The 25,211-nt window shown below is 50.2% G+C and overlaps 1 protein-coding gene across 1 annotated transcript in view; it reads right to left on the reverse strand.

Annotated features, from left to right (window-relative positions):
- The window catches only part of JAM3 (junctional adhesion molecule 3), a 32,644-nt gene extending 8,373 nt beyond the window's left edge, over positions 1-24,271 (reverse strand). Inside the window, exon 1 of the mRNA XM_082778186.1 lies at positions 24,212-24,271. Coding sequence (XP_082634312.1) covers positions 24,212-24,257 — 46 coding nt within the window. The 5' untranslated portion in view covers positions 24,258-24,271. The remainder of the gene's footprint in view (positions 1-24,211) is intronic.
- Between the last annotated feature and the right edge of the window lie 940 nt (positions 24,272-25,211).

Below are 25,211 nucleotides of genomic sequence, written 5' to 3' on the forward strand. Positions count from 1 at the left end.
CAAGTATTTTAAGACTCAGTGTGGTAATGTAAATTCAAGGTAGTAAATCATGCAAGGACAGCAATTCAGGAGAAAACAGGAGTTCGGTGCTTTGGGTAGAGTCCCAGCCAGACTCAGATTGGGAAAAAACGCTCAGTCACGCAACGTTGCATCCTTATACCACAAGCTATTTCCCTTTACTGTCCTTGCTCTGAACTCCAACGTTTCCAATTTATAAAGTCATTTTCCCCCTTTTGCATATTATTTTCTTTTGAAAAATCTGCCTTTTGTGTCCCTTCTGCTGTGCATTTCACCAGAGCAGGTACCAACAACGTTCCTGTACCGCAGGATACCCACAGTCACCAACAGACCTCCTGAGGCAGAGGGACACAAGCAGGCAGTTTCTGGCATGGCACAGGAGGAAGAAAGCGAACCAGAGAGCAGAGGCAAGCCATGCCTTCATCCCAGAGGGTATTTTGGAACTGGGTGTCCTGATTCTTGCAAAGCTCATCACCTCTCAGACTCTGCAAAACAGTGGCTGCTCCAAAGCCCTGTCTTACAGACGGTTATACACACTATAATCAGGGCTGGATAATCACCTCTAGCAGTATGCCATGACCCCACATGCAGCTTTGCTATTACAAACCCAATCAGAAGATTGCTGAAATCTAGAATAGGATACACACCGACTTCACTGGGCATTCGATCAACCAGCAAAGTAAAGACGACAGAAGCCAGTGCCTCAATGACATGAAAACAGATGTATCTAAAGGTTAGGGCTGTCTCTCAGAGTAAAAAAGTCATAACAAACCTGAATCGAAAGCAGAAAAGGCAGCTGAAAGAAGATGCAGAGGAAAAGAAAAGATCTTCAGCATCATGACAGACAGCTGGAATTCCTGCGTGCTGGCCTCCAGGGTGGAAAGCTTTTCGACAAAGAGAATATCTGACAACGTGGGGGCAAAACTCCTCCGGTGGAATGGATCAGACAAAACAGAGCAAGGCAGCACTCCGAGAAATGCCCAAGAGCTGCAGAGTTGCTCCGACTGAAAGCTCCAGGGCCTTGAACACCTGAAATCCTTTCAGCATTTCTGAAATGTTCCCTGTCAATTCCTATCATCCACTGCTTGTTAGCTGCTGATGCTTTCCTCAGTGCCTTGGTTCTCAGCTCTTATACCCCAAATACCACTGGGGAGAGCTAGAGTTTGGCAAGGTTTAGAAGCTGCCTTTGTGTCCAAAATAACGGTTATTCATATAAAAACCACCGGGTGATGCAAAGTAATAGCTGGCCCAGCAGCACTGCTCTTAGCAGGACCTCTCCACCCTTCCCCCTTCTGCATTTGGAGACATTCACGCCGCATTTGGGAGAAATCCAATATCGAACAAGATGACAGTGCTCATGACTATAATGTGCCTGCCTGGGAAAAGTCTTCTGCATCAGAGCTGAAATGAGTAACAGGGCAGTGCAGTGAGCATTTTGCTTGCAGTCTGCTGCTGCTTTACTTAGGTGAGTCAGGAGAACGCCACTTTCAGAGCTGACTCGTCACAGCTCGGAGCAGATGCTCCACTTTGGGTTCGTTTCTATCAGAAGTGGTCTAAGCAACCACAAGTAATTTGCTGAAGTTTGCTAAGTGAAGCAGAGCCCACTTCTATCAGGCCTACTGCTTCCAGGCTTGGAAAGACCCTTTAGAAATCTTTGGACACGTTTTCGGCTGTAGGGCCCTTCATACAAACAAGTCTTTTGATTCCTTCTGCAGTGAGATTTCTGCTTTGGGAACCAACAGGTCTTGCCTTGAGGACCCAGGCCTGAGCACTCAGCCTTAATTGTGGAGCTCCTGCTTTGCTGCCTGCTTGGGGCAGGTGGCCCTGGTTTTCAAAATGGGGCAAGCTGTAAGTGGTGCCATCTTCAGGGACAGCTCCCTGCTTCATCAGGAGCAGTTCTTCAAATGATAGCTTTCTCCTGGGACCTGGTGTAGCAGGTGGCTATGGAGAGCTGTGATGCACCTGAAGACCTGTAGAAGACAGCTTGCACGCCATCTATCTGGTCTGTACTATCTTATAAATCTTCCTTTTGGCAAGGAAGGATGGGGAGGGAGAGGGACTTGGCAAAGGCTCCTTGTTCCTTAAAGGCAACTGGATGCTCCAATTTGTTTTCCTGTTGTATGTTCTCGTTTACAAGAGATCCTTTCCCCCCTCCCAAAAGAAGTGTCCCATCAAGTAGATAGCATGGTAACAGTCTGACTGAAGAACTGATCTTTGAAGGTCTCTTCCAACCGAACTGTTTTGTTCTGTTCTCCTACAGCTACAGCACAGGTTGAAGGTAGAGACACATTACCATGATGATGTGTTATCCTCAAGGAGTTATGACTCGGCAAGTATTTGTTCCAAGACAGGAGGGCTCCATCATGCTCTGGCCCCATAGCATTTCTCAGAAATTATTCACAGCATGATATTTCCCACCCATTAAACACAAGAGATTTAGGTCAATCCCTCAGGCACAAAGCAGGATGACAACAAATTTTAGACAGAAGCTGAGTCCTTGGAGACCGTGCAAGAGGTTCTCACATTATTACAAGTATTGACTGTGGGCAGAGATCAATGTGGCTGCTTAAATCACTGCTAAGCCAGATTTATTCTTCTGTGTGTGGCACAAGAAGGCTGCAAGTAGCATGCTCTGAATAACAACAAGGCTACAACTGTGCAGGGAGCAAACCAAACCTCCCAAGTGACCACATAGATTGTAGAGAAGTTGCAAAGCACCTTTGCAGCTCTTCTTAGCATTGCTTTGTGCTATCCCTCTTTCAAAGTCTCTCCAGGGCTGGAGGAATCTGCACAAGGCCGGTGCTTCCCAGCTGTTAGCACTCCCCTGGTGGCGCAGGGTGGGCATCTGTGCTATGTCACATTGCCCTGCTGCTGGCAAGTGTTCCCTTTGGTCACCGCACTTGTGCATTGCTTGGTTTTGCGTGCCAAATCATCGTTATTAGCAACAACCATCACCTCCAGAAAGTTTCTTCCAAAGCTTCTCCTTTAGGCCTTTTTCAGCCCAGCGCAAATAATCGGCGAAGGTTTTGTGTTATTTAACTTTCTCTTCAAAGGCCTCGGCACCCAGGATGTGTGGAAGGGCTGCGCACAGACCCGCATTCCTTTCCAGAGCAGCATGCATGCCACAACAGACGCACCTACCAGATCTGTATGTACTAAATCTCTGAATACCTACCAGATCTGTATGTACTACAGGCTCAGCCAGACATATGGTTGAATCTCAAATGCCATCAGTTCTCTGAAATAGAATCCAGGACACGGCACTGAAGTCTATAGCATATTCTTATGGCACTTCTTTTAGCTGAAGAGATCCAGCCCATACTTGTTACTGTGACTCATGGTATCTGAATCACTTTAAAATGTTGCGCTGAACCTACAGAAGAAATAAACTCGCAGCTTTATAGACATCTAGACTGTGCTAAGTCTCCTATCTCTGTACAGGGTTGAATGTGAAGCCTGACCTTTTGTCTCCTTCCATCCAAATCTCTTAAATCTGTTTAAAAATTCAAGCAGAAGTTTGAAGAGGAAGTAAACTATTTTTTCTTTAAGTGTTGTAAGCAATGTAAAAAGGATGACCAGGACAAAATTGATGCAAGTTGCTGCCATCAGTCTGTGCTGCAGCATAGTCCAACCCTTCCTTGCCAATCCTGCAGTTATCTGACACGGTAATTTTAGTTAATGCACTGTCAGGCACAAGCAGTACAAAACCACGCAGCTGTATTTAAGCACCTACCCACTAAAGGAACAAAAATATGCCTTTCTTGGGGCGGCCGTCATCAATAAGCTGTCGCTCCATTTGCAATTCGAAACGCATCGAAGCCACGCAGGAAAGCTGCTGTAAACCACACGCCTCGGCAGGCACCTTCGCCTCCCGGGTGGTTCCTGGTGCAGTAGGAGCGCTGCGGAGCGTGATCCACGGCGAGGTGTTGGGAGTGTGATAGCCGAGTGCTCCGCGTGTCGTTTCTTTTTCTGACTGCCAGGTTGGAGGTGCCCCCGGCAGCACCCATCCTCGGCACTGGGAGCTGGCGTGAAGGAAACAGCCAGGGCTGGCAGAGGAGAAGTGAGGAGAGCAGCAGGCATGAGAGGAGCCTCGCTGGTAGGGGCAGCCCAGCCGACCCCGGCGCTGCCCCTGCTTTACAAGCGTGGTGGGCGTGCAGGAGGAAGGAAGATAACTGTTAAACTTGTGAGAAACCTCCGGAGGGACAGCAAAGGAAGCTGCACGGTACTGTCTGCCGGACTGGATAAGACAAGGAAGAGAGGCCAGCTTTCTGCATGCAGCTCGTTTTCAGAAAATCAACATAAAACCTGTAGTGCAGAAACATCTTGCCTTCTGCACTGTGAAATATCCATCCCTTTTCTCTCAGGCTCTTTTTCCTCCTCTCTGTCACCAGCATACCCCACTCCTACTCTGCAATGCAATTTGTGCCAGTGTAGACAAGGTGGCACAGGATAGGCAATATGGTCTGGTGTGGGAATAAGATACCAAAAAATGCCTACCGTGCTCTGGCCCTGCTAAGTTTTGAGTTGTTTTGTTATTTTTGTATTTATTTATTTTTCGGTCTGACTGTCCCTTGGCTGGGGTTTTGTAATAGCTTAAGGGACTTAAATGTACTAGAGATATATATAAAGACTGGATTTATAGCGGGCACATGAGCGTGCAGTCAGGGAATGAATGGCATACCTCATTCTCCCTGAGTTCCAGTGCAGATTAGGCTGGCTATTGATCCTCATATACACTTTTAGGTATTTCGCCATAACTTTCTCCATGACAGCTCATTTAGGCCTGTTTAAAAACCCAGCCAACACCTACAAATGCAGTCAGAGGTATTTGTTTTATAGCACTCAGCCTTAACTTCCCACCGTGCCTCCAGTCCAGCAGGAAGGAGCTGTTGGTACGCTTGCTCTCGCATCCAAGACCCCCGTTAAAAGCCCCACCAAGCTGACACAAACAAGGCAGTGGACTGTGCTGCTCAGTGACCAGACGGAGCTGCATGCCTTTCTTTTATCCCAGTTTTCCGTGGCGCCAAGCCTGAGACCAGCAAGCCAAGCCTGACTCACGGGTGGGCTGCCCCGCGAGCGAACAATGTAGATGTGCAACGAGAGATTAGCAAACAAAAGCCTAGGAGTGTCTCCGTCCAAATTAAGTAACAGATGGACCTGGGCTGTGTGGGGGCTGATAACGGTTATAAAAAGGCCATCACCAGACTGCGGCCAGCCCACCCTGGAAAAAACCCACTCGGTTGTAAATCCTGTGCGCTGTTATAACTGCCTGCGCTAGTAAGGCTTTATTTTTACCAGCTATCATAAAGCAGCACGGCTTATTTTAGATGCATGGCTTGTAGTGCTCACTTAAAGGGTTGCCAAATCTCTGATAGACACCTACAAACAGAGGAGATGTGCCTGCCTGGGCAGGGAACGGGGAGCATGATTAACCTACGGAAGGCAAATGCAGTGGTACAGAGCAGTGTTTGGTGCTCCGCGTGGTACTGCCTTGTGCTTTCCTCCTCTCCTACGTAGCTAGGTGATGGCACTCGTTTCTTCTTAAATGCCTGTAATAAGGGAGTCTCTGGCAGTCTCAGCAGGACCAGGACCCCGCAGTACAAAGCTGCGTGGAAGATGATTGAATATTTGCATTCATCTGAAGATGTGAGCATTTCAGGATTTGCTCGTAATTTGCTCTTCCTGCTCACCACTAGAGAAGGCAAGGGAATGTCTGTCTGTAAATGGAGTCGTGGAATAAAATCTTAACCTGTTTAAAGCTCTTAATTTAAACCAGCACCTTAAAGACCTGACTGTATTTGCTGCAGACAAGGCCCATTAGCATCCAAACCATGCACACAGTCCTTTTTTTTCCTTCTTCTTCTTTTCTTTCTTTTTCTTTTTTCTTCTCCCTCTTGGACAGGATGATTTGCTGCTCTACCTCCTAATCAGACAGCAAAGCCATTGGTATACATACAGCCTACACACCCCCACTTAGTCGTGAAACAAGTTGCTAGCAAGCAGATACAGAGCCCTTTTAAGACAAAAGCCTCTCTGCAAAGCAGCTTCTTTCACCAGACAAACATTCCTCCTCTCTTCCATGCAGGGAAGGAAACATAGGTGTTGCCTGGTGAAGACTGCACGGTGCTTTCTGATGCTTTCCCAAGATCTGGTTTTGTTGTGTCGGGTTGCAGCTGCAGACACATTGCTTCACGTACCCATCTGACAAGGCCTTCTGGAGGTAGGAATTTCACAATCTTTGGTTGTGGTTTTGCTCATGGCATCACGGCATGTTTAGGGGGATTAAGGCCCAGCATATCTGCGCTCTCACAAACACGAGGCAGCCTGTTCTCGTGATGAGATCTGCACACCACCTGCTTTGCAAATCCTGAGGCCTGTGCTATCAGGAGGCATCACGAGCCGTGCTCCAGAGCTGTCTGAACAGGGAGAGTTTGTGCTTACTCAATGTCTTAGCACAAGCCTGAGCTCTTACTGGACATGTTGAGCTCGGACTGAGTCCTCTGGCAGGTTGTCATGCCCTGTTCTTCCTAAGAGCAGAGGGATGCTTTAGGAGAGAGTGAGGTGACCCAGTGAGGAAGCTCCTAGGCCAATGGGCCTAACCTACTTACCCCATCTTGATGAAATAGCTCTTCACCCATCAGAACAGACATCATTCAAGAGACCAAGAGCCAGCTCCGCAAAGGTATTTAAAAGCTGTTGACATCACGAGGAAGATAGGCATTTAATACTTCATAGATGTGGCTGGACGTGCCTCGCCCAACACCTTAATCTAGTCCTAGCTCTCCTGTTTTGCCCAACTCATACCCCAGTTTCTGGGAAAGGACTTTCTGGGAGAGGACAGCGCATATGTGCAAGATAGGAATGAAGCAATACGTGGTTGGATACCTAAAATCTACTACCATAGAGACAGAAGTAGAAAGTGTCAGAGAGTTTAACAGAATCATAGAATATCCTGAACTGGAAGGGACTTACTCAGATCACAGAGTCCAACCGAAAGAAAAGATGGAAGAAGTCTGACTTTCCCTCTCAAAATCTGGAACAAGGAGTAATCAAGAGGGAACAGGAAGGAAACGTAAAGGAAAGCTGTGCAGAGAAGACGCTGTCATTACTTGCCCTTGCAGCCCTGAGTTGCTCCTCCCTTCCCAGGAAAGAAATGTGAGGCTGAACCGAAAGTCTCCTTTTCCTTGGGTAAGCATCAGGGAGCACGGCACACAGCTCCTGCGTTGCATCAGATACCACTAACCAAGGGATTAAGTCTTGCCCAGATCATTTATTTTGCCTTGCTACTGACCTCTGAGGTCAAGCCCCTTGCACAGATGCTTTGGGCTTGCAATGTTACACTGCCTCCAGAAGGAAAAAACAGGGGCAGGTGGCCTTGCCGTGTGGCTCTGAGGGAAGGCCATTAGGCAGAGGAGCTGCTAATTACGTAGGCACCAAGTTTTTGGCAAAAGCCAGAAGAGAAATAAGGCAACAAGGAAATAATTACAGATGACTTGGCTAGGAATGTATTAAAACGGTCACATTGTACTGAGCATTGTTTGTGCCATTTTCATTAACAAATGAACAGCTTAATTACATCTTCACGCTGGGCAGGCTCACAGCCAATACTTGACCATGAAAATTAGCGCATTCACTGAAAACAGGACAGGAGCAGACCTCAAAAGGTCAGCTCATCCCCACCTCTGCTTTAGGACATGAAAACCCAAGGAATACAACTGGCTGGGCCCCTGGATGTCTGCTGAGACTCTTGTGCAGTGTTTCCCCGTGATCACTGTCATCTCTTACAGGGCTTTACGCTTTACGTTCATCAGTTAAGCTTTGGTCTCCTCAAATTCAGTGTCCCCTCCAGTTCTGTAAGGATGTACAGCCCCAGTTCACTGGAGGAAGAAACTGAGGATTGGGAAGTTACAGAAGAGTAAGGAATGCACAGCATCAGCCCGCAGTGGACGGTCACTTCTGTGACCTTACAACAGCAAAAGTAGAGGACAAAAGTGGTGAGCACTAAAGACAAGCGGGACTATTTGCACAGGGCAAATCTGAAACCAGCCCTTCCTGCCTATTCCCACTTGCCTTCCATTCTTTTCCAAGCCAGCCCCAAGAATTGCCATATTGGCACATCCTACATTATTTTTCACTTCAGCAAGTCCCTTTCCTCCTCAAAGTGGCAGATGCTGATACCAAATTAGTGCCAAGTGGGAGGGAACCAGCTGATAACTGTGATAAGAGCCAGAGGCAATGGTCTTCCTCCTGTCCTCTCCCTTCCTCCCGACAGGCTCTCGTGGCAGCAGACAGATGTTAAAGGAAGTCTCCAGGGTACAGTCAGGCCAGTGATGCATGGCAGGGACCTGTGGACAGGCTCAGGGAGAGAGAATGATCTCTAACAGGAAAGGGGCAAGTGGGACAAGTTTTTTTTTGTTTGTTTGTTTGTTTTTTTTTTTTTTTTTTCCCCTTGTGTGGGAATTTGACTCAAGGATTGCTGAGAATCTCATAAGCCAAAGTGACGTTTTCCAGGCTGAGTGCCAGCCGATGCACAGACTTGGTCTCAGCAGGTATTTGACTTCCCCGGGAGCTAGGGTGCTCAATACCTGCCTGACCCTGCCTTTTGATGAGGACACACGTATCAAAAGCTGCCTGAAATGCAAAGACAGGAAATAAGCGGATATGCTATCAGCACCAGGCTTTGCAATGCTCTTTAGTGTCTGGCTGTGTCCCAACCATCAATACAGAGACTCACAGGGTTTTAGCCTATAATCCTCTATTCCTCTGTCTGTGACTCTAATCTCTTGATCCCTAGGTCTCCTCCAGCCTATAGCTTGACCAACAAAGCACAAATTTGAAGTTCTGCTTATCAGAGACCAACCATGTCATCTTCCTGTGGAAAATGGGAGCTGGGGAGAAGTAGCAGTCGTCAGAGCCAGGAGCTGATAGCAGGCTAGGGAAGGGAACGGGAGAGGGCGTGAGCAAGCACACACAGAAAGCATTTATGACAAGGCTGAAAACAGCTCTCCTTTTAAGAGCATTTTTTTTTTCTTTCAGATTTTACAGTATCATTTTGCCTCTCGTTTTCATGTGTATAATTCTAGCCCGGGGTATAAAACAATTGTGTAGCTAACGTGATGCACAGAACATGTACAAATGGATGCTGCCAGCAAGTGACTGCGGGCACCAAGGGAGCACTCACAGCTACCTAGGAGCTCGATACCCTGAGCCTGTGAAACCACTGCTGTCATTCCATGCAGGAGACGGCCGCTTCGAAGCTTTGTAACAAATCTGTCAGAACAAAGGATGCAGATTTGCAGGGGAAAACCGCTTTCAGCAGGCCACGCGCAGGCCTGAAGACGTGAGCTGGGGGAATATCCTTCCAGGGGCTGCCCTGAATCACGGTAACAGATCCGAAAGGACTTACCTCATTACCATCAGCCCGAGCACAGGCTTCAGACCTGCAGAGGGAGTTGTGCTGCAGGGTTCAACAGATTTCTTTAGGAAGCACATCAGGAATTAAAGGTAGCCCAAATGAAGTCACTGACAGACACAGATGAGACACTGGATGCAGAGGGAGCACTGCTAGGAAGACGCTGGCATAAATTAGCAGGAGAAGCAAGGGGAAATAAGGCAACGTCAGAGCAAAGAGGGAGAGAGGGAGGACGAAACCCCTTCTGCCCTGTCCCAACCTGGATTCCTGACCACAGCAAGCTTGGTTAACAGAGCAGAAACGAGCCTCGGCCAGCGAGGTTCAAAGTTTCCTTGTCCTAGGGGAGTTGAGCGAGCCACATATCTGAGAACTTCTCCCAGACCCTAGCTTGTTTTTCTCCTTAAACATCTCTCGCAGCTATTTTTAGCAGAGAATTTTCTCAGCCGCCCGCTCCCAGTTGGGCCCTGGTCACAGCCCTTTTCCCAGCGCCGTGGGCCCAGCAGCGGAAGGGTTGCTGCTCTGCAGGGAAGCGCCTTCCTGGCCACGAGCTGTTCCCCAGGTCAGCCGAGCCCCATGTCACTGTGCTGCTGACTTTGGGGTTTACACGTGGAGCTGCCAGGCTTCCCCTGAGGCACACCAGTCTGGTACAGGCACACCAAATGCTCTCACAGACCCCAAAGCCAGACGCGGGGTTACAGTTCTGTCTGTCATTTCAGAAGGAGCTAAAGTAGAGGGTGGACTGGACTTGATAACTGTCTGTAGGCTTTTTACGAGTATGAATGGCAAGAAAGGTGGGAAGGAGATGGGAAGAAATTATTAGGCTGACATTAATAACAGGATCTGCTTCTCAGCACCAAAATCTATCTGGATTCCTTCCAGGTCCTCCAAGGGAAACAGTGGAAGCCTTTATTGTTCATAAAAGTTGCAACTAAATTCGGACTGGATGAAGCTTAAGGAAATACCTCTTGGAGGACAACCCTGCCTTGGCTGCTGGAAGCCGATGAGGTAACTCCCTTCCTCTTCTCTGGTTCTCTTGGGGCCCTTATTCCTCCTCAGCCAAAATGCTAACCTGTCCATCAGTTCCTTGGCTCCCCAGCTTCCAGCGCAGAGCAAGCTCTCTGCCTGCTCTGGATGTCTGCCTGTGTGCAATTAGCAAAGCATCAGTTAACACAAAGGGACGGTTCACAGGGAAGCAACGACTGCAACTTCTTTCATCTGGGGCTCGATTTAATACCAGCCTGCCAGAGACGGGCATTTCAATCAGAGGTAGGTGGGCAAATCGAGTACAGCAGGACTGAATCCCTGCTAATGTGCAGGGGTCCCTGGGGGCCTAAATGCTCTCAGTGGTGTGGGTGAGACACAGGGTGGCTGCATCCCAGCACTGTGGAGCTGCAGCGGTCAGCTGCTTACAGCAGAGCCACAGTCAAGGAGGTCCCTCTAACAATGGCCCCTTCTTGGTCAGTGTATCTGTTGCCTGTGTGTCTTGGAGTCATGTCAGCGAAGCGAACAGATTGGGAACATATTTGTACTCCCCACAGCAGTACAGAAGCCAACCCAGGCAGAGGAGAGCAAGCTGGGCTCTTTTCTGCTCCTCGCCTCGGCGCCAAGTTTCCAGCTCTGCTTGAAACCTGTGGCCGAGCCCTGCTTTGGCAGGGGTGAAGCGAGAGGACAGGCAGGGTCAGGAAATACTCTACTTCCAGCTCGTGCTTGCAGAAGTTGGCAGCTGGCTACAAGAAAAGGAAGCCAGGCTGAACTCAAAGAGCTACACACCTCTGAAGGCCCCCACAGGAGATTAAATCTGGCTCTGCGCACCTTTGCCCTTCTCCCTGGCTATGCTTAAACAAATGGGCCCAAGAATAGCATTCACCTGGGACAGCCCACAGATGCTGCATGAGGACTCATCCCTTCAAAAAAACCCTTCAAAAAGCTTCTCCGAGCCTAGCAAGGATCCCAGGAGCCCAGGATTTCTCTGCGACCTTCATGTACACGTTCCAAAACACGGGCACTTAACCTTTGTGGCTCCCTTGAAAATCCCAGCGCCAGCGTTTTATGGATGAGTATGTTTCCCCTAACATCTGCCCCCTGTATCAGATGCTGCCAGAGCCTCTCTCTCTTCTGGCTCTGCTCCCAGCTGAAGGACAGACAATAGGCATTTGAATGCAGTCTCCACTTCCCCTCCCTAACAGCCTGGGGGAGATGGCACACTGGAGCCAAGACAGCACTGAAAGCACAGCCTGCCAGCCAACGACAAGTCTCTCTAGATCATGGCCTGCCTCTTCTTCCCCTCCCAGTGTAGCTGAACCACTGGCTGCAGTTGTTACTGGGCAGCCAGGCCAGCTCTGCTGGGCACTAAATCCTGGCAGCGTCCCACCAAGCGCACTGAGGGAGCCCTAGCACGCTGCTACTACAGTCAGCCTGATGCCCCTCCAAATGCTGCCAAAACCAGCTCACCTCTGAGTTCCCAACCTTGCTGGCCAGGGCACTGGTTAATCGACCTCTCCTGTACCTCTCTGCCATGCCAACTCACCTGGAGATGTGCTGGCTACCTCTTGGGCTTCCCCTCGCTCGCTCCCACCAGCATCTTGCTGCAATTAACTGACCCAGGCGGTGTGCCGGGCATGGAGGAGCAGCAGGTTTGACAGGGGCTCCATGAGAACTGGTTTGGATCTTCCTAAAGAGCCATTGTTCTGTCTTTCTAGAAATAGCTCTGCTTCTTGCATCCCAGAGCTGTTCAGCCTGTTTGGCACTGCTTCTGCTGCTTCAGAAACAACAACAGAGCGAGGAAAAACCTGTCTAGACACCATTTACCTTCCATCAACTCCCATTGCCACATCAAAGCACCACTTCAAACAAACCTACACACTGGCCAAGTAATAATCCCCAGCTCTCCTGTGTCTGCTCCAGCCAGAGGCAGGCAGATCCGTCCCATCGTGCTTCAGAGTTCACCTTTAATCCGAGCTCTTCTGAGAACAGGAAGAGAGAGAGGATGAAAAATCTCATTACAGGACCATCATCAGCAGTCACCTGGCCTCACGCTGCTCAAGGAGGACCCACCTTCTTTCTGCTCAGCACCCAGGTACAAGCAGAAATCTCACCTGCCTCCTATCAGCAATCTGCAAACACCCTTTGAAAAGCAACCAAGTAAAGGAAAGCAATCTTCTTTGCAAACCTTTTCTGGGGCTGGAGCAGGCAGTGATGCGCAGGGTCTCTCCCACTGCTGTGCAGCACGTGGCCTGCAGCTTGCCAGCACGCTGCATTCGCCTGAAATTGGACGAGACAGAGTGCTGCGCTGCAAAAATCCACTAAAGGGCAAGGCAGTGGCTGTGCTGCCATCAATTGTTTCAGACGCAGTTCTCTGCTTGAAAGGGGGATGGCAACGTGAGGGCTGCTCATCATCCCGAGCTGGCAGCTCCGCAGCAGTTTTAAGGGCCAGGCAGGCCTGAGCTCTGCAGCACATCAGACATGTTCTGGAGGGCCCTGCAGCCTGGCTCCAAGGATCCCTTACCTCCCCAAAGCTGTTTGCATGAATGCTGGGCAAACTTTGTCACAAACCAGAGATCAAAAATCCTGTGCTACCCAGGGAAACTGAAGTCACCAAGAGCAGCTTGTCCACCATGAGGCAGCAAGTCACCGAGTGGGATGAAGTCAGAGGAACTCAGGTAAATGCTCAAGGTGCCTCGAACCCAAAGGGGCAACAGCATTAAAGGAGCTGGAGGGGCTTTTAGGTCACTTGAGCACAGATTACTTGAAGGCACCTTTGGGGAAGCACCTGGCACTAGCATCAAGCCCTGGCCCTGTGCAGCCTCCCCAGCAGCACCATCTAGCTCATTATTATAATAAGGGTCTTTTGAAATACCTTCTGTGTGAGAGACAGCTAAGAAAATCCAGTCTGGCTTTATTCTGTCTCAGGCAGAAACAGTCTTTATTTAGCAAACTGCTACTAACAGCTCTGTCTCATTAGGCAGTGTTTAGGGAACCAGGCTGCAATTGTTCTGAAGCCTGGTGTTGCACAAAGCCTTGCTAATGAGGTCTAAAGGAGACGATTCCTCCTGACAGGCCCACAATGACCTAGAAATCCTACTTAATTCCCTGTCAGTGAAAAAGTGCTGAGTAACGCCGAGGTGCAGAGGCACTGGGGGCTGATTTGGGAGGGAGGCTGTGGCCTCTATTCACACTTTGGGCTGTGACGCAAGAGCTCTAGGGCAGAAAATTCAGCACTGCTCGGCTATGCTGCAGCTCCCCGGACCAAGCAGAGGCTCGGCTCGGTGTGCAGATAAACAGGGACTTGCTGTGGGAAGGTTTGTAGCCTGCTCTGTAGAAGACTTGCCACCAGGCAGAGCATGCAGTGTTGGGAGTGGACATCTCTGCTTAACGCAATAGAGGAGACAGGATTAGGTGCTTAGAAAGAGCATGGCTCTAGCTAGGGTAGCTAGGGCACTTCTGGAGGCCCTCAGTGGCAGCACCTGAATGGGGTCTTCTCAGCATTTGTCTCTTCTGGATCATTCTTCCTTACAAACTGTGCCAAAACCCTGCCAAAATGTGACTCAATTAACTCAATTTTACCTACGTTCCCAGGCGTTGCGTGCCCAGCAGCTCACAAACTTCACCTGTAGTGCTACCAGCAGAGCCTGTGGTAGGTGCTACCTGGGGAGCAGCATCTCCTGCTGCTCGCTGGCCTCACACTGGTCTCCCCTGGCTCGGATGTGGGACGAGCAGCGGCCACTCCAGCAGGCTGTGCATGCGCCCCGGAGGTGGTGTTAAGCTTTTGACACGTTCTGCCCCAACCACTTTTCCTTATTTCCTTGGAGGAAAATGCAGCAGGCAGGCACAAGCCAGGACCACAGACGTGCTGCTTTCAAGTGGTTTGCTTTCGACAAGCAGCGTGCGTGCCGTGGTTAGCATCCTCTGGGCTGGGTGGCCCAGAGCCAGCTGGGCCAGAAGCTGAGGTGCAGGGACCCAGCTGGAATGCGGGCTGGATGCAGCTGACCTCGAAGACCATCCCCAATAAAGACCCTCACAGGCATGTGCAAGCCACCTGTTTCAGCCAGCAGACGAGGGACTCAACCAGGAATTCTGGAGCTGAATGCACGGTCTGTTAAAGAGGGGTCTGAAGACTCCCACCCACCGTGAAGCTGTCGCTGGTGTTTGCTCCCGTACTGCCTCAGAGCGCAGGAATGCATCTTTGCCCACCACGTGCAAGGCTGCTGCTCCCTCACTGCAGATGCATCCCTGTTTAAAGTACAACTCAAATCCACGTGGATGTGGAAAAAAGAAGAAGTGGAAATAAATTCACCAGCCGAAACAACATCTAGAGACAGTCTTAAAGTCAGTAATGATCTGGGGAGTCCCCGTTTCTGAAAAGCCGGCCTGAGATGCCTCGAGTGGTGTGATTTCAAAAGACGTCAGAGGGCCGCCCTGTGGGTCAGCTCCCTTTCAAAACATGTCAGGCAGTGCCTCGGAGATCACCAGTCGCTTTGGACTATCTAGGCCCCGGTTTCCCTTAGCAGATCCCAGGTCGTGTTGGTTTTTATTGCTGTTTTCCAGCTGCCGGTGCCAGATCCCAGCCTGATGCCTCAAACCAAGCCCACCAGAAGCAGGACGCCGAAGAGACCTGGCTGCCTCTGCACCTTATCTGCTTGGGCTCTGCTGGCACAGACAGGGGATCTGCTCAGAGCCATGAGGAAAAGACATATGCTGTGAAAGGAAGGACCAGCTTTATTTTACCAGCCTGTGTTCACACCAGAAGTGTGCTTTAAAGACTGCCTTGCAAAGCAGGAATTAAATCCAAAGGTGCCTATGCATCTTCCTCGCTGTCATCCCTTTATCAGTTATCTCCAGCCTGCTCTGAGCTAGAAGATGAAAGGATCATAACACCACTTATCTTCCCACTTAAGAACATGCTTAGCAGCTTGCTGCTGGAGAGGAGGATACTCAAGCCTTGGGAAGCAGCTGTAAATTCTGCAAATGGGCTCCCTGGCATTTCTTTGAAGGAGATATTGCTTCTCAGTGAGGGCTACAGAAAGGAAACCAGGGAGGGTGGAGAAGAGGGAAGTCTTTGTAGCAAAGAAAACTTTGCCTCATGTCAAGAACGTGAAGCTGAATGACAGATGTGAGACTTAAGGCATGTGTGTCTCAGAAGTGACCGAGGATGAGCCAGGAACTGAAAGGCTCTTGGGAAGTATTTAGGCAGCCAGACTTGTCATGTTTGTCACTAGACCACAAGAAGCTCCAAAAACACACCCTTCAAGACTGTGCAGTGCTACAGCCAAGAAGCTTAGGGATCCCCTTACATGCTGCGGGCAGAACTTGTGCACACAACCAGCTCCAGCTCCAACAAACCCTCTGTGCCTCTCCCTTAAGGACAGGTAAGGGATAAATCTGCTGCCTCACCTCCGGACCCGGCCCTCGCCTCCTCTCTTCCCAGAGCTCCTTGTTATCGTGCCGAAGCTGGGTCCGTGCCTTTGTCTATGCTTAGCAGCTGAGTCAAACTGCTGGAGCTGCCAAGCAGAGTCTGTTCCAAATATTTGTGAAAAGAGGAGGCTCGGGGAGCCCGCAGCAGAACGCCGCGATCCTCCTGGCGAGGAGAACAATCGCTCTCGTGCACCGGCCGCGGGCTGCTGGTGGGCGACGAGCACGCCTCGCCGCAGCCTCGGGAAGGAGCTCCCAGTCCCTGCCGTGCTCACGGACCACCACAAACTGGGATCTCGAATTCGCTCTGGCCCCTGGCAATGCCCCAGCAATCCGGCCCTGCACCCCCCAGCCCTGATCGCGGCTCAGCTGTTGGGATGGAGAACCCAAGACGCAGTTGGTAATGGGGAGAGGGGGGCACTGGAGCGCCTCAGAAGCTGTTGGCAGCCACAATGCTGACTTCAAAGGGCTTATCTTGCCCTGTGTGGGAGAGCATGCAGCGCCTGTGGGCAAGGACAGCTGTTTGGCCAGGCCCAGTGGAGAATTTTTGAGGGCAGAAGAGAGAAGTTCGTACCTGGGTTAACCTCCCCTCCAGCACGCACAAGGCAGATTTGGCAGGCAGAGCTCCACACTGCCCTGTTATTTATGGGGCGCTGAGAACTGGCCAAAGTAAAGGGAAAACACCAGGGATGTAAGGATGCTCAGCAGCTCGATAGCCAGGACTGCTTGAGGGAGGACCCAGGAGATGCAGGAGGCGATTACAAGGCGCCCTGGCTTTCATCTCCAGTTCAAAGGCAACTCCATCAGCGCTGACTGAATTGTAGCCAGCTAATAGCTGCTTGCTGGTGCATCAGAAAGGAGATATGCCATTACCTCCTCGCTCCCTGAGAGACCAGACCCACCCCAGCACTGCATTACCTGCAATCCCAGCAGAGTAGCTAAGAGCAGAGCAGGATACGGAGCAGCACCTCCTCTGCTGCGGGAGCTCCCAGATCAATGAGCAACCTCAAGGAGCCTTCACGGCATGCGTGTCCATTCCTCCCAGCAAAACACCAATCAGCCATGCTGATAAGGGGCTGAATTTTTTCCTTTCACCTTAGTTTTTGGTCTCTAAACACCTTGAAAGAACCAACCCACTCCTCCGAGGGTGGGTGACTCCCAGGGCTGCCGCAGAGGTACGGGGCATTGTACGAGGCACTGTCCCAGCACGGAGCTGGGACTTCCTCCCCTAAGGTATGCTACTGATGCAGACAACCTCGCCCCGACGGGACGGATGTTTTCCAGGCCCTAAAAATAACTCGCTCCAAACAACATGGTGGGGATGAAGAAATGTTTATCTCCAAGCTTCTGCACAGATCGATGCAGAAGAAGAAGATTAAAGCGAAGGTTTAAGCGTGCATTAAAAATAGCTGTTGATAAGATCCTTTTCGGGATAAAAGCTGTTTTGCAGAAGCAGCAAGAACTGCAGGGCTTTGCTACACCTTCCCTGCCGTTAACTGTGTAAGCTCCCGGAAATCATTCAAGAGAGTGTTAGCAGCCAAAGCGCCCCAGGAGGAAGCCCATTAGCAGGCAGCAGCCTCCTTAATGGATCCTCCGGGTACGTGGCAGAGCTGCCTTCCCCGTGGACACTCGGTGCTGTCCACTGCCATGATTCACGAGCTGTTCGTGCAGCCCTTCTCATGCAATACTCTGGGGAATTCTCCTAAGCTTTATGGCAGCCCAGCAGCACAATGAATTAATCCTTTGGTAGCTTTCACTGAATGAGGACGCCAATTGGTATGGAGAGGTTTTTTTTCTGTACAGCACAACGCAAAGACACACTGATATGTGAACAGAAGCCATACGTGCTACTGGAATGGAGGTAAAACATTAGCATATTATTAAGGCTTTTGTCTTGCAAGGATAGCATCCTAGCAAAACAAAAATACTGTCTCCACGTCTGATCTTGGACCAAAGAGCAAGAGCCCTGTACATCCATGTACACCTGTAAATCCAGCAGAGCCTTGTACATCCATATACACCTTGTACATCTATGTCCAGACAAAACCCTTGAATTCTCAGCTGTGCAACCACCTCCACTTGAGCAGCCCCGAGCCAGCCAGCATAGAGCCACCAGGAGAGATGTAACGTGGCAGGAACCTTTCTGCTGGGAGCAAAAAGCAGGACTGCCATGCAGGGCACTTCTTGGCTATATTAACAGGTAAGCTTCGTTTCACCAAACTCCCTTCTATGGCAGCATTTACCAGTCTTATTTGTTACTGCTAATGAAACAAAAATTCTGACTTTCTTTAGATAGATAGAATACTATGGGCTACTTCAGCAACCACTGAAGGACAAAGCCTTATAAGAGTTATGCACCTTGAGACATACTGGGCAAGACTGTCAAAAATGACAAGTGGATTGGGTGTCTCAGGTAGACTGAGCAGGAAATTCAGGTGCTTTCAATGGACCTGAATTTTTAGAAATATTGTGCTCCCTCCCTCCCGAACAGATTCTGTAACAGTGCCCCAAGTCGCTTCCCACCTGTAACATGCTGGCCACTACACAAAGAAATGCCCCAAAGGTTATTAAGGTGGGGATTTTCGGCCAAGGGTGTTGAAAGCACAGCCAAGTAATGGGAACAAATCCCCTTAGACTTCAGTGGATTTCTGCAGCTCAGCAGAAAATCTTACCTAGGCCACCCAAATATATTTTTAATAGTGTGCTCAAAAATCTTGAAATCCTGCTGAACATTGTCCACTTGTAACTTTTAGCCAGATGCCAAAGATGTGGCAAGTCCCTGGCACAGTTTTAAAGTTTTACTGTCCTCAAATGAGGCAGCAGTTTCCAAATGAATTAAGAGAACTCTTAGAAACCTGCTGATCTTACATTTGTGGTGTACTAATCAGGTACACTGACGGGGGAAGGCTAGGATGTATTCTGGCTTTAACTCTGAAATCCCTGGGATTTATGACTTCAAAAAAAACCACAAAACCTAAAGCATTATCTGAACAGAATTTAATTTCATCTACTTCATTTATTACTGCACCGAAACCTTCATTTCCCCTTGTAACGGACTCTGTTAAGCCCTGTGCTCCACCCCACACGCGGGGCACGACATAACCCAATACCTTATATTATTTTTACCGACAAGTGATTCTTGCACGGCAGAACAATTCCCATTAATATTTCGAGCTTATCTCAAGTACCTGTGGGCTGTCAAGTTACAGCATGTACATAGCTGCTTTTAATTAGTTAATGTCAGCCCCGTGTTGGCTGGCCTCCCATTCGATGGCTGTCACCAGTTTGCAGGTCGGTTCGTGGGGATCCTACCTCGACTGGGCTCTCAGGGGCAGGGGAAATTGCAGAGGTGATTTTTTGAATTTATTTATTTTTGAAAGTTCCATTTATTACACGAAAAAGAGAAAAAAATCTTCCTCATCTGCTGCGTTTTCCCCACCAATAGTTTGGTGGGGAAATACTGTATCAGTATTTTTCTCTGAGCATTTTGAAGGCCTAGCTTAGGATGCTGGTCTAATAAGAACTGGGCACCAGCTCAATTACGCAGCTGTCTTACTGGCTTTGCACTTCCAAGCTGTGCTTTAGACAGCTGAACTTCATCAGGGGAGTCACACAAAGGGTTCTTACAGCATGAAACGCAGCGAGGCAATCAAAGGTAGCTACTGCTGAGTTCGAAGTGATAACACAACCTCAGCTGGCCAGTCTTATGCAGGAGACATCTTTAATATACACCTCCCTCCACGTTTATCCCCAGGGAAGGCCTGCTTGACCTCCACTTATCCGAAATGAGAAGCAGAAGTTTGCGAGGAGCTGGGGCTATCCTAGAGGCCAATATTCAGGCGAAGTCCTCGAAGTGCTGCTGTCCTGCTCCCCACAGACAGACCCATTTGCTGGTACATCCCTAGCAAGAATTAGCCTCTCCAGACAATGCCTCTAATCTCAAGTTAATACTGAGGGGATTAGCACTCGGAAAGGGAGTAAGGAAACACAGGCTGAGCTTTCCATCCAAAAAGAAGTCAAGGTTTTTCTTATTTTTTAACATTTTCTTCTAACTACCGAAAACTCTCATGTGCAGTATGAGAACTGAAACCCAGCAGGTATTTCCTCTGCCCCAAGCCCAGCTATTGACTGAACCGTACCCACACAGTAATCCAACCCCTTTGGGTGGAAAATTAAGACTAAGTCCAGAACATTCATTAGTGCAATTAAGTGCATTAAATGGTTCTTAGGCTATGTCCTGACTCAGCAAGGAGTGGGTTTTGTTGCATGGGACACACCCTCCACTACATGGAACTGACACTTAGTGGTTGAATTTTGGTTTTGGTCCTGTGTTTATTAAAATGTGATCCTCCCTGGGGGTTCAGAGAGAGGGCAAACATCCCTTATCAATTGGAAAAACATACTCAGTTCATATTCCAGTTGATGGAGAAGCCAGATTGAGAATGTAATTATCCTAATTAATTTCATATCGTGAATTCATCTTTTTTTAATGTATAAACATCAGTTTCAAAGCAGGCCACCAGCTTTTATGCATAGAGTAGCTGTTTTTTCCTGTTGAGGGACACGTTTGCAACGCGTGCTCTTGTTTTTGCCGAGAAGAACTCCTGAGGACTTAGGATCCTGAAAAATCCTTGTTGTTGCTGTGGAAATTTTCCCCTTGCTAACTCCCTCCCACCACTTTCAGGAGTTCACGAACCTTCTCCGGATCATCAGGGCTTGATGCAATCAACTGTGAAGCATTAGCTCTAAATATACAACTGGGAGGCCAGTGCTGCTTCAACACCCAGCCACTCATCGCAAAGAGCGATAAAGCAGCGAGTGCAAGCTGCAAGAGAAACTTAAATAATAATTTAAAAGAGAGCTTCAGGGGAAGCGCGAGCAAGTGGGGGGTGACGCTTTGGAGCTGGCAAAAGATGGGGGCAAACTGGCAGGAGACCCAGCAGCAGGCCCACCCACAGCCATTATGCAGAGCAGCTTTTGTCCTTGTTTGTGGAGTTGAACGCAGCTCATTCTGCTTTATTTGTTTGTTTAGGTGAGTTTTGGCAGTTCAGCGTGTGTTCCCGGTGCAAGTCCTTAGTGTGCGGACAGATAACTGAAAACCAGCCCCAGCACGCACGCCAAGAGACCCAGGACACAGCTCTCACAAGGAAAATAAACAGGTCAGTAAAAGAACTGAAGTTCATGACGAGGGCAACATCTCTGTCCGCAGCTCTTTCTCCTCACAAAAATCCCACATTTTATTTTCTGAATCTGCTTCTGCTTCAGTAACCAAGTAATTCTCTGAAATATTCACAGCAAGAGGGAATGTGCTGGTGTCACGTTCTTTGTCAACAGCTGTAAAGTTGATGCGATCCAAGTACTCTTTGGTGGTAATGCCAGATACTGCTTGCCTGAATAGGAACACCAAGCCCTTCCTAAGAATTTTTTTGAAGAGGTTATTAAGCATCTCGTTTTGGCATGGCTCTCAGAGCTGTTTGACCTGATTTTTTTTTTTTTTTTATTATTTTTTTTTTACTGCCTGTTGAAAAGAAAGCAATACTGCAAATACTTCCCATCAGAATACGACAACAAGCAACTTATCATAACTGCAAGAAAGCTAACAACATTTCCACCCAGTGATTTTTGGCACTGACAGCTGACTCAGAACAGTTGTTGGTGGCTGGGACAGATGGACTTCATATATATTTAAAAAAAAAAAAAAAAAAAAAAAGAAAAAGTACTTCTACTTTGTAGGTTTGGAAAAGTCTCTTGCAAAATCAGAATTAAATCAAAGTAAGATTTGAATGCATTGAACTTTAAAAGCGAAATGTGCCTGGGACTGGTCCTATCTGCCCATCGAGGGCTATAAATCATCAGCATGTTTTATTTTTATCAAGAAATACTTGAGAATTTTGGGAAGGGCTCCACGGTTCTGCTCTCAGTCCAACACGTGAAACCCTCAAACACCAAATGTTGATTTCCAGCTTGCACCAGAGCCATCGAGGCAGGACTTCACACTGATGTCAGCTCTAAGCCCTGCTTTCCATCACTGACGCCAATAACTTCCGCTGGTATAATTATGACCATGGCATTTCCCTGATGTGCAGAATCTGTAGATGCTTTTAGTGCCTAGAGCAGGGTATGTGCTGACTGCTCCATGCTTCACTGGCTTCAGTTTCATGGCAAAGTTTTAAGGCCATGATCAAGAGATGGCAATCCCTGCTCTGCAATGCTTGCAGTCTAAGAAACTCCTTAAATTTCTAAGGCGGTTTTGCAGTTTGGGATCACAGCATCTAGTTAGCCTTGTCAGCTTCCTTTTCTGCTTTTTTTTTTTTTAACTAGTCAGTTGGCATCAAAGGCATCCTTACAGTCTCAGTCCTCTGGGACTATCCAGCACCAGCTTCAGTACAGGTTTAATCTTACATACTGCTGCCAGCCTCACCTTAACGTGGTGGGATGCCCCCGCTATGTAAACTCCAGTGTAGTGGAACAAGCAGCTTTATTCTCAGCCTTGGTTCTTTCTACTCCTCAGGGCTTATGACCCCAAATTTGAAAACAGATGGAAACCATCGCAGGGGGAGGCACGCCAAGGCAGCCAGAACCCACTGTGTTAAAACTGGGAGCAAGCCTGCTACTCGACTGATAGGTGTTCTCAGGCAGAGGCCTGAAACTAGTGGTGTTTGGCTGTATTTAGCAACTTTTGTCTGTCAAAATAAATGCAGAACTATCTGTAGTTCATTTCCAGTCTCGCTGCCTTTTAAGCCAGATTCAAGAGGACACTTCAGCACTGCTCACACAGGGGAGGAAGGAAATGAAGCACCTTTCCACCCTGCAGCCCAGCCGCAGGGAAAAGTTGTGTGAAGTCTGACATTTTTGGCATTCAAATGGAGCACCTGAATCCAAAGTTAGGACCTGGAAGAGTGTGATGCTCCAGAATCAGGTACTCACGATTCCTCCTGCTGAAACTCAGCTACAAAGCACAGCAAAGCGAGTGAAAAGCTGGAGAGCACAGCAGGACCAGCTCCTCATCCCTCAGGGGAACTCCACCCGAGTGTCTAAGCCACTTCTTTCATTTTTTGGGCAATACTGCCCAAATCTCACTTCATTCAAGGCCACAGAGGCTCTACAAATCATTTGGAGTTAAAGAATCATTTTGGTTTGCCCTTAGATAAGATGTTTGAAATATTCCAACACACTTCAGGCTTGAGCTGACGCACAGTTATTTGTGTGTCTGTGCACACCCCTGCGCAGCCCGGTGTATTTCAGTAGCTGAACTTTCCAAATCAGTTGCTGATTGTCACCCTAACCCTGCTCCATCCCTTTTCGCCTTCTGCCGCCTGCCTGGAAGGGGGGAGGGCGACGTGAGCCCACCGGCTGCTGTCCCCCTCCTCAGCCCCCCACTATTAATAGCCAGACAACAAATGAGCCCGAATTCATTCCTGAGCGGAATTAGCAAATGTTTTTGCAATTAAAACTGCAAACATTCAAGCGGGGCCCCCTGAACAATAGGCGCCTGTGCCTGGGCTTGAATAGGGACCAGTGTCCGCCCTGCCTGCCTGCCGAGGCTGCACATTCCTGGCACCCTCAGCCCTCGACCCGCAGCCTCCTGCCCCGCGCCCGGCCCTGCTGCCTCCAGCACCGCAGCTTCTTGGGGTCGGGAATGGGAACGGGGTCAGGGCAGCGCATCCCACTGCCCCTTTTCCCTGGGATCACAGTCAGGGTACTGGATCCCCCCTTTTTCCCAGGGATTGGGCACCACATTCCTCCTTTCTCCCCAGAATTGTGACACATTTGGGCACCGCATCCCCCTTTGTCCCGGGGATCAGGCTCAGCATCCCCCCTTCTCCCAGGGATGGGGCTCAGCATCCCCCCTTCTCCCGGGGATCGGGGCACAGCATCCCTCTTCTCCCCAGGACCGGGGCACCACATTCACCCCTTCTCCCAGGGACTGGGACACCGCATCCCCCTTTCTCTCAGGGATCGGGGCACAGCATCCCCCTTCTCCCCAGGACCAGGACACCGCATCCCCCTTTTTCCCTGGGACCGGGGCACCGCATCCCCCACTTTTCCCCGGAATGGCGAGCGGGGCACCCCATCCCGCTTTTTCCCCGGGACCGGGACACCACCTCCCCCTTTTTCCCCAGGACCAGCACACCCCATCCCCATTTCCCCCGGGCACCATCCCACCACCTCCCCATCTCCCCATCCTCCCCCCGGGGACCACCGCATCCCCTTTCCCCGTTCCGCGCTCGCTCCGGGAGCCCCGCACCCCGGCTCCCCCCCGACTCCTTCCCCAATTCCGCAGCCGGGGCCGGGTCCCTCCGGGTCGGGGGTCGTTTTAGGGGATGGGGACGAGCCCCCCCGAGGTCCCGGCTGCTTTTGCCGGGGACTCACCGAGCAGCGGCAGGAGCAGGACGAGCGCCGGCCGCCGCAGCGCCATGATGGGGTGTGCGGGGCCCGGCCGAGCCTGCGCAATGCCCGGGCGGCCCGAGGGGGGGGGAGAGAGAAAAAACCGGGGGGGGGGACCGGGGGCGGCCCCGGGACCGGGATGGGGACGGCGGAGCCGGGATCTGTCCGCTGGGGGATGCGGGAAGGGGCGCGCCCGGACCGGAGCCTGGCACCGCGGGGAGGGGAGGGAGGAAAAGGGGAGATCCTGGGGTGGGGGGGACCCCAAAGGAAGGGGGGAGACCCCCCAGGGGAAGAGGGAGACCCCCCCATGGAGAGGCAGACCCCCCAGGGAGGATAGAGCCCCGGGGGGAGGGAGACCCCCAGGGAGGAATAAGTCCACCCAGGAGGGAGGGAGACCCCCAGGGAGCCCCCCCCAGGAGAGGGGGAGCCACCCCAGGGAGGATGGAGACCCCCAGGGAGGATGGAGACCCCCAGGAGGGAGGGAGACGCCAAGGTAGGGGGAGACTCCCAGGGGGGTAGAAGGCCCCCCAAGAGGGAGGGAGGCCCCCAGGAGGGAGAGGGAGATCCCCAGGGAGCCCCCCCAGGGAAGAGGGTGTTCCCCCAGGGAGGATGGAGACCCCCAGTTAGGAAGAAGACCCCCAAGAGGGAGGGAGCCCCCCAGCCAGGGGAAGGTCTGCAGGAGAAAATTGGCCCCGAGCAAGGAGCCGTGAAGGCTGGGGGGGTGTGAAATGAGCTCGGGGGGCAAGTTTGGGTTTTGGGTTTTGGGTTTGGACATATCCAAGTTTTGCTCTGGGTGGGGTTTTGCTGTGCTTAATGAGAACCCCCCTAAGAAGTGCAAGGAGTGAGAGTTTCCCCTAAAATGCTGTCTCGTGTAGGACAATGTGCTGCGCTGGACATTTTTGGCCAATTTAAAGCAGGCAAGCAGCACAAATGGCTTGGGACTGCAGGAGCCAGGTGGGTGCACTGCTCCTGGGGCTGTGCTGAG

The sequence above is a fragment of the Aythya marila genome, assembly GCF_965140915.1.
Source record: "Aythya marila genome assembly, chromosome: 23".
In the NCBI taxonomy this organism is placed as follows: Eukaryota; Metazoa; Chordata; class Aves; order Anseriformes; family Anatidae; genus Aythya; species Aythya marila.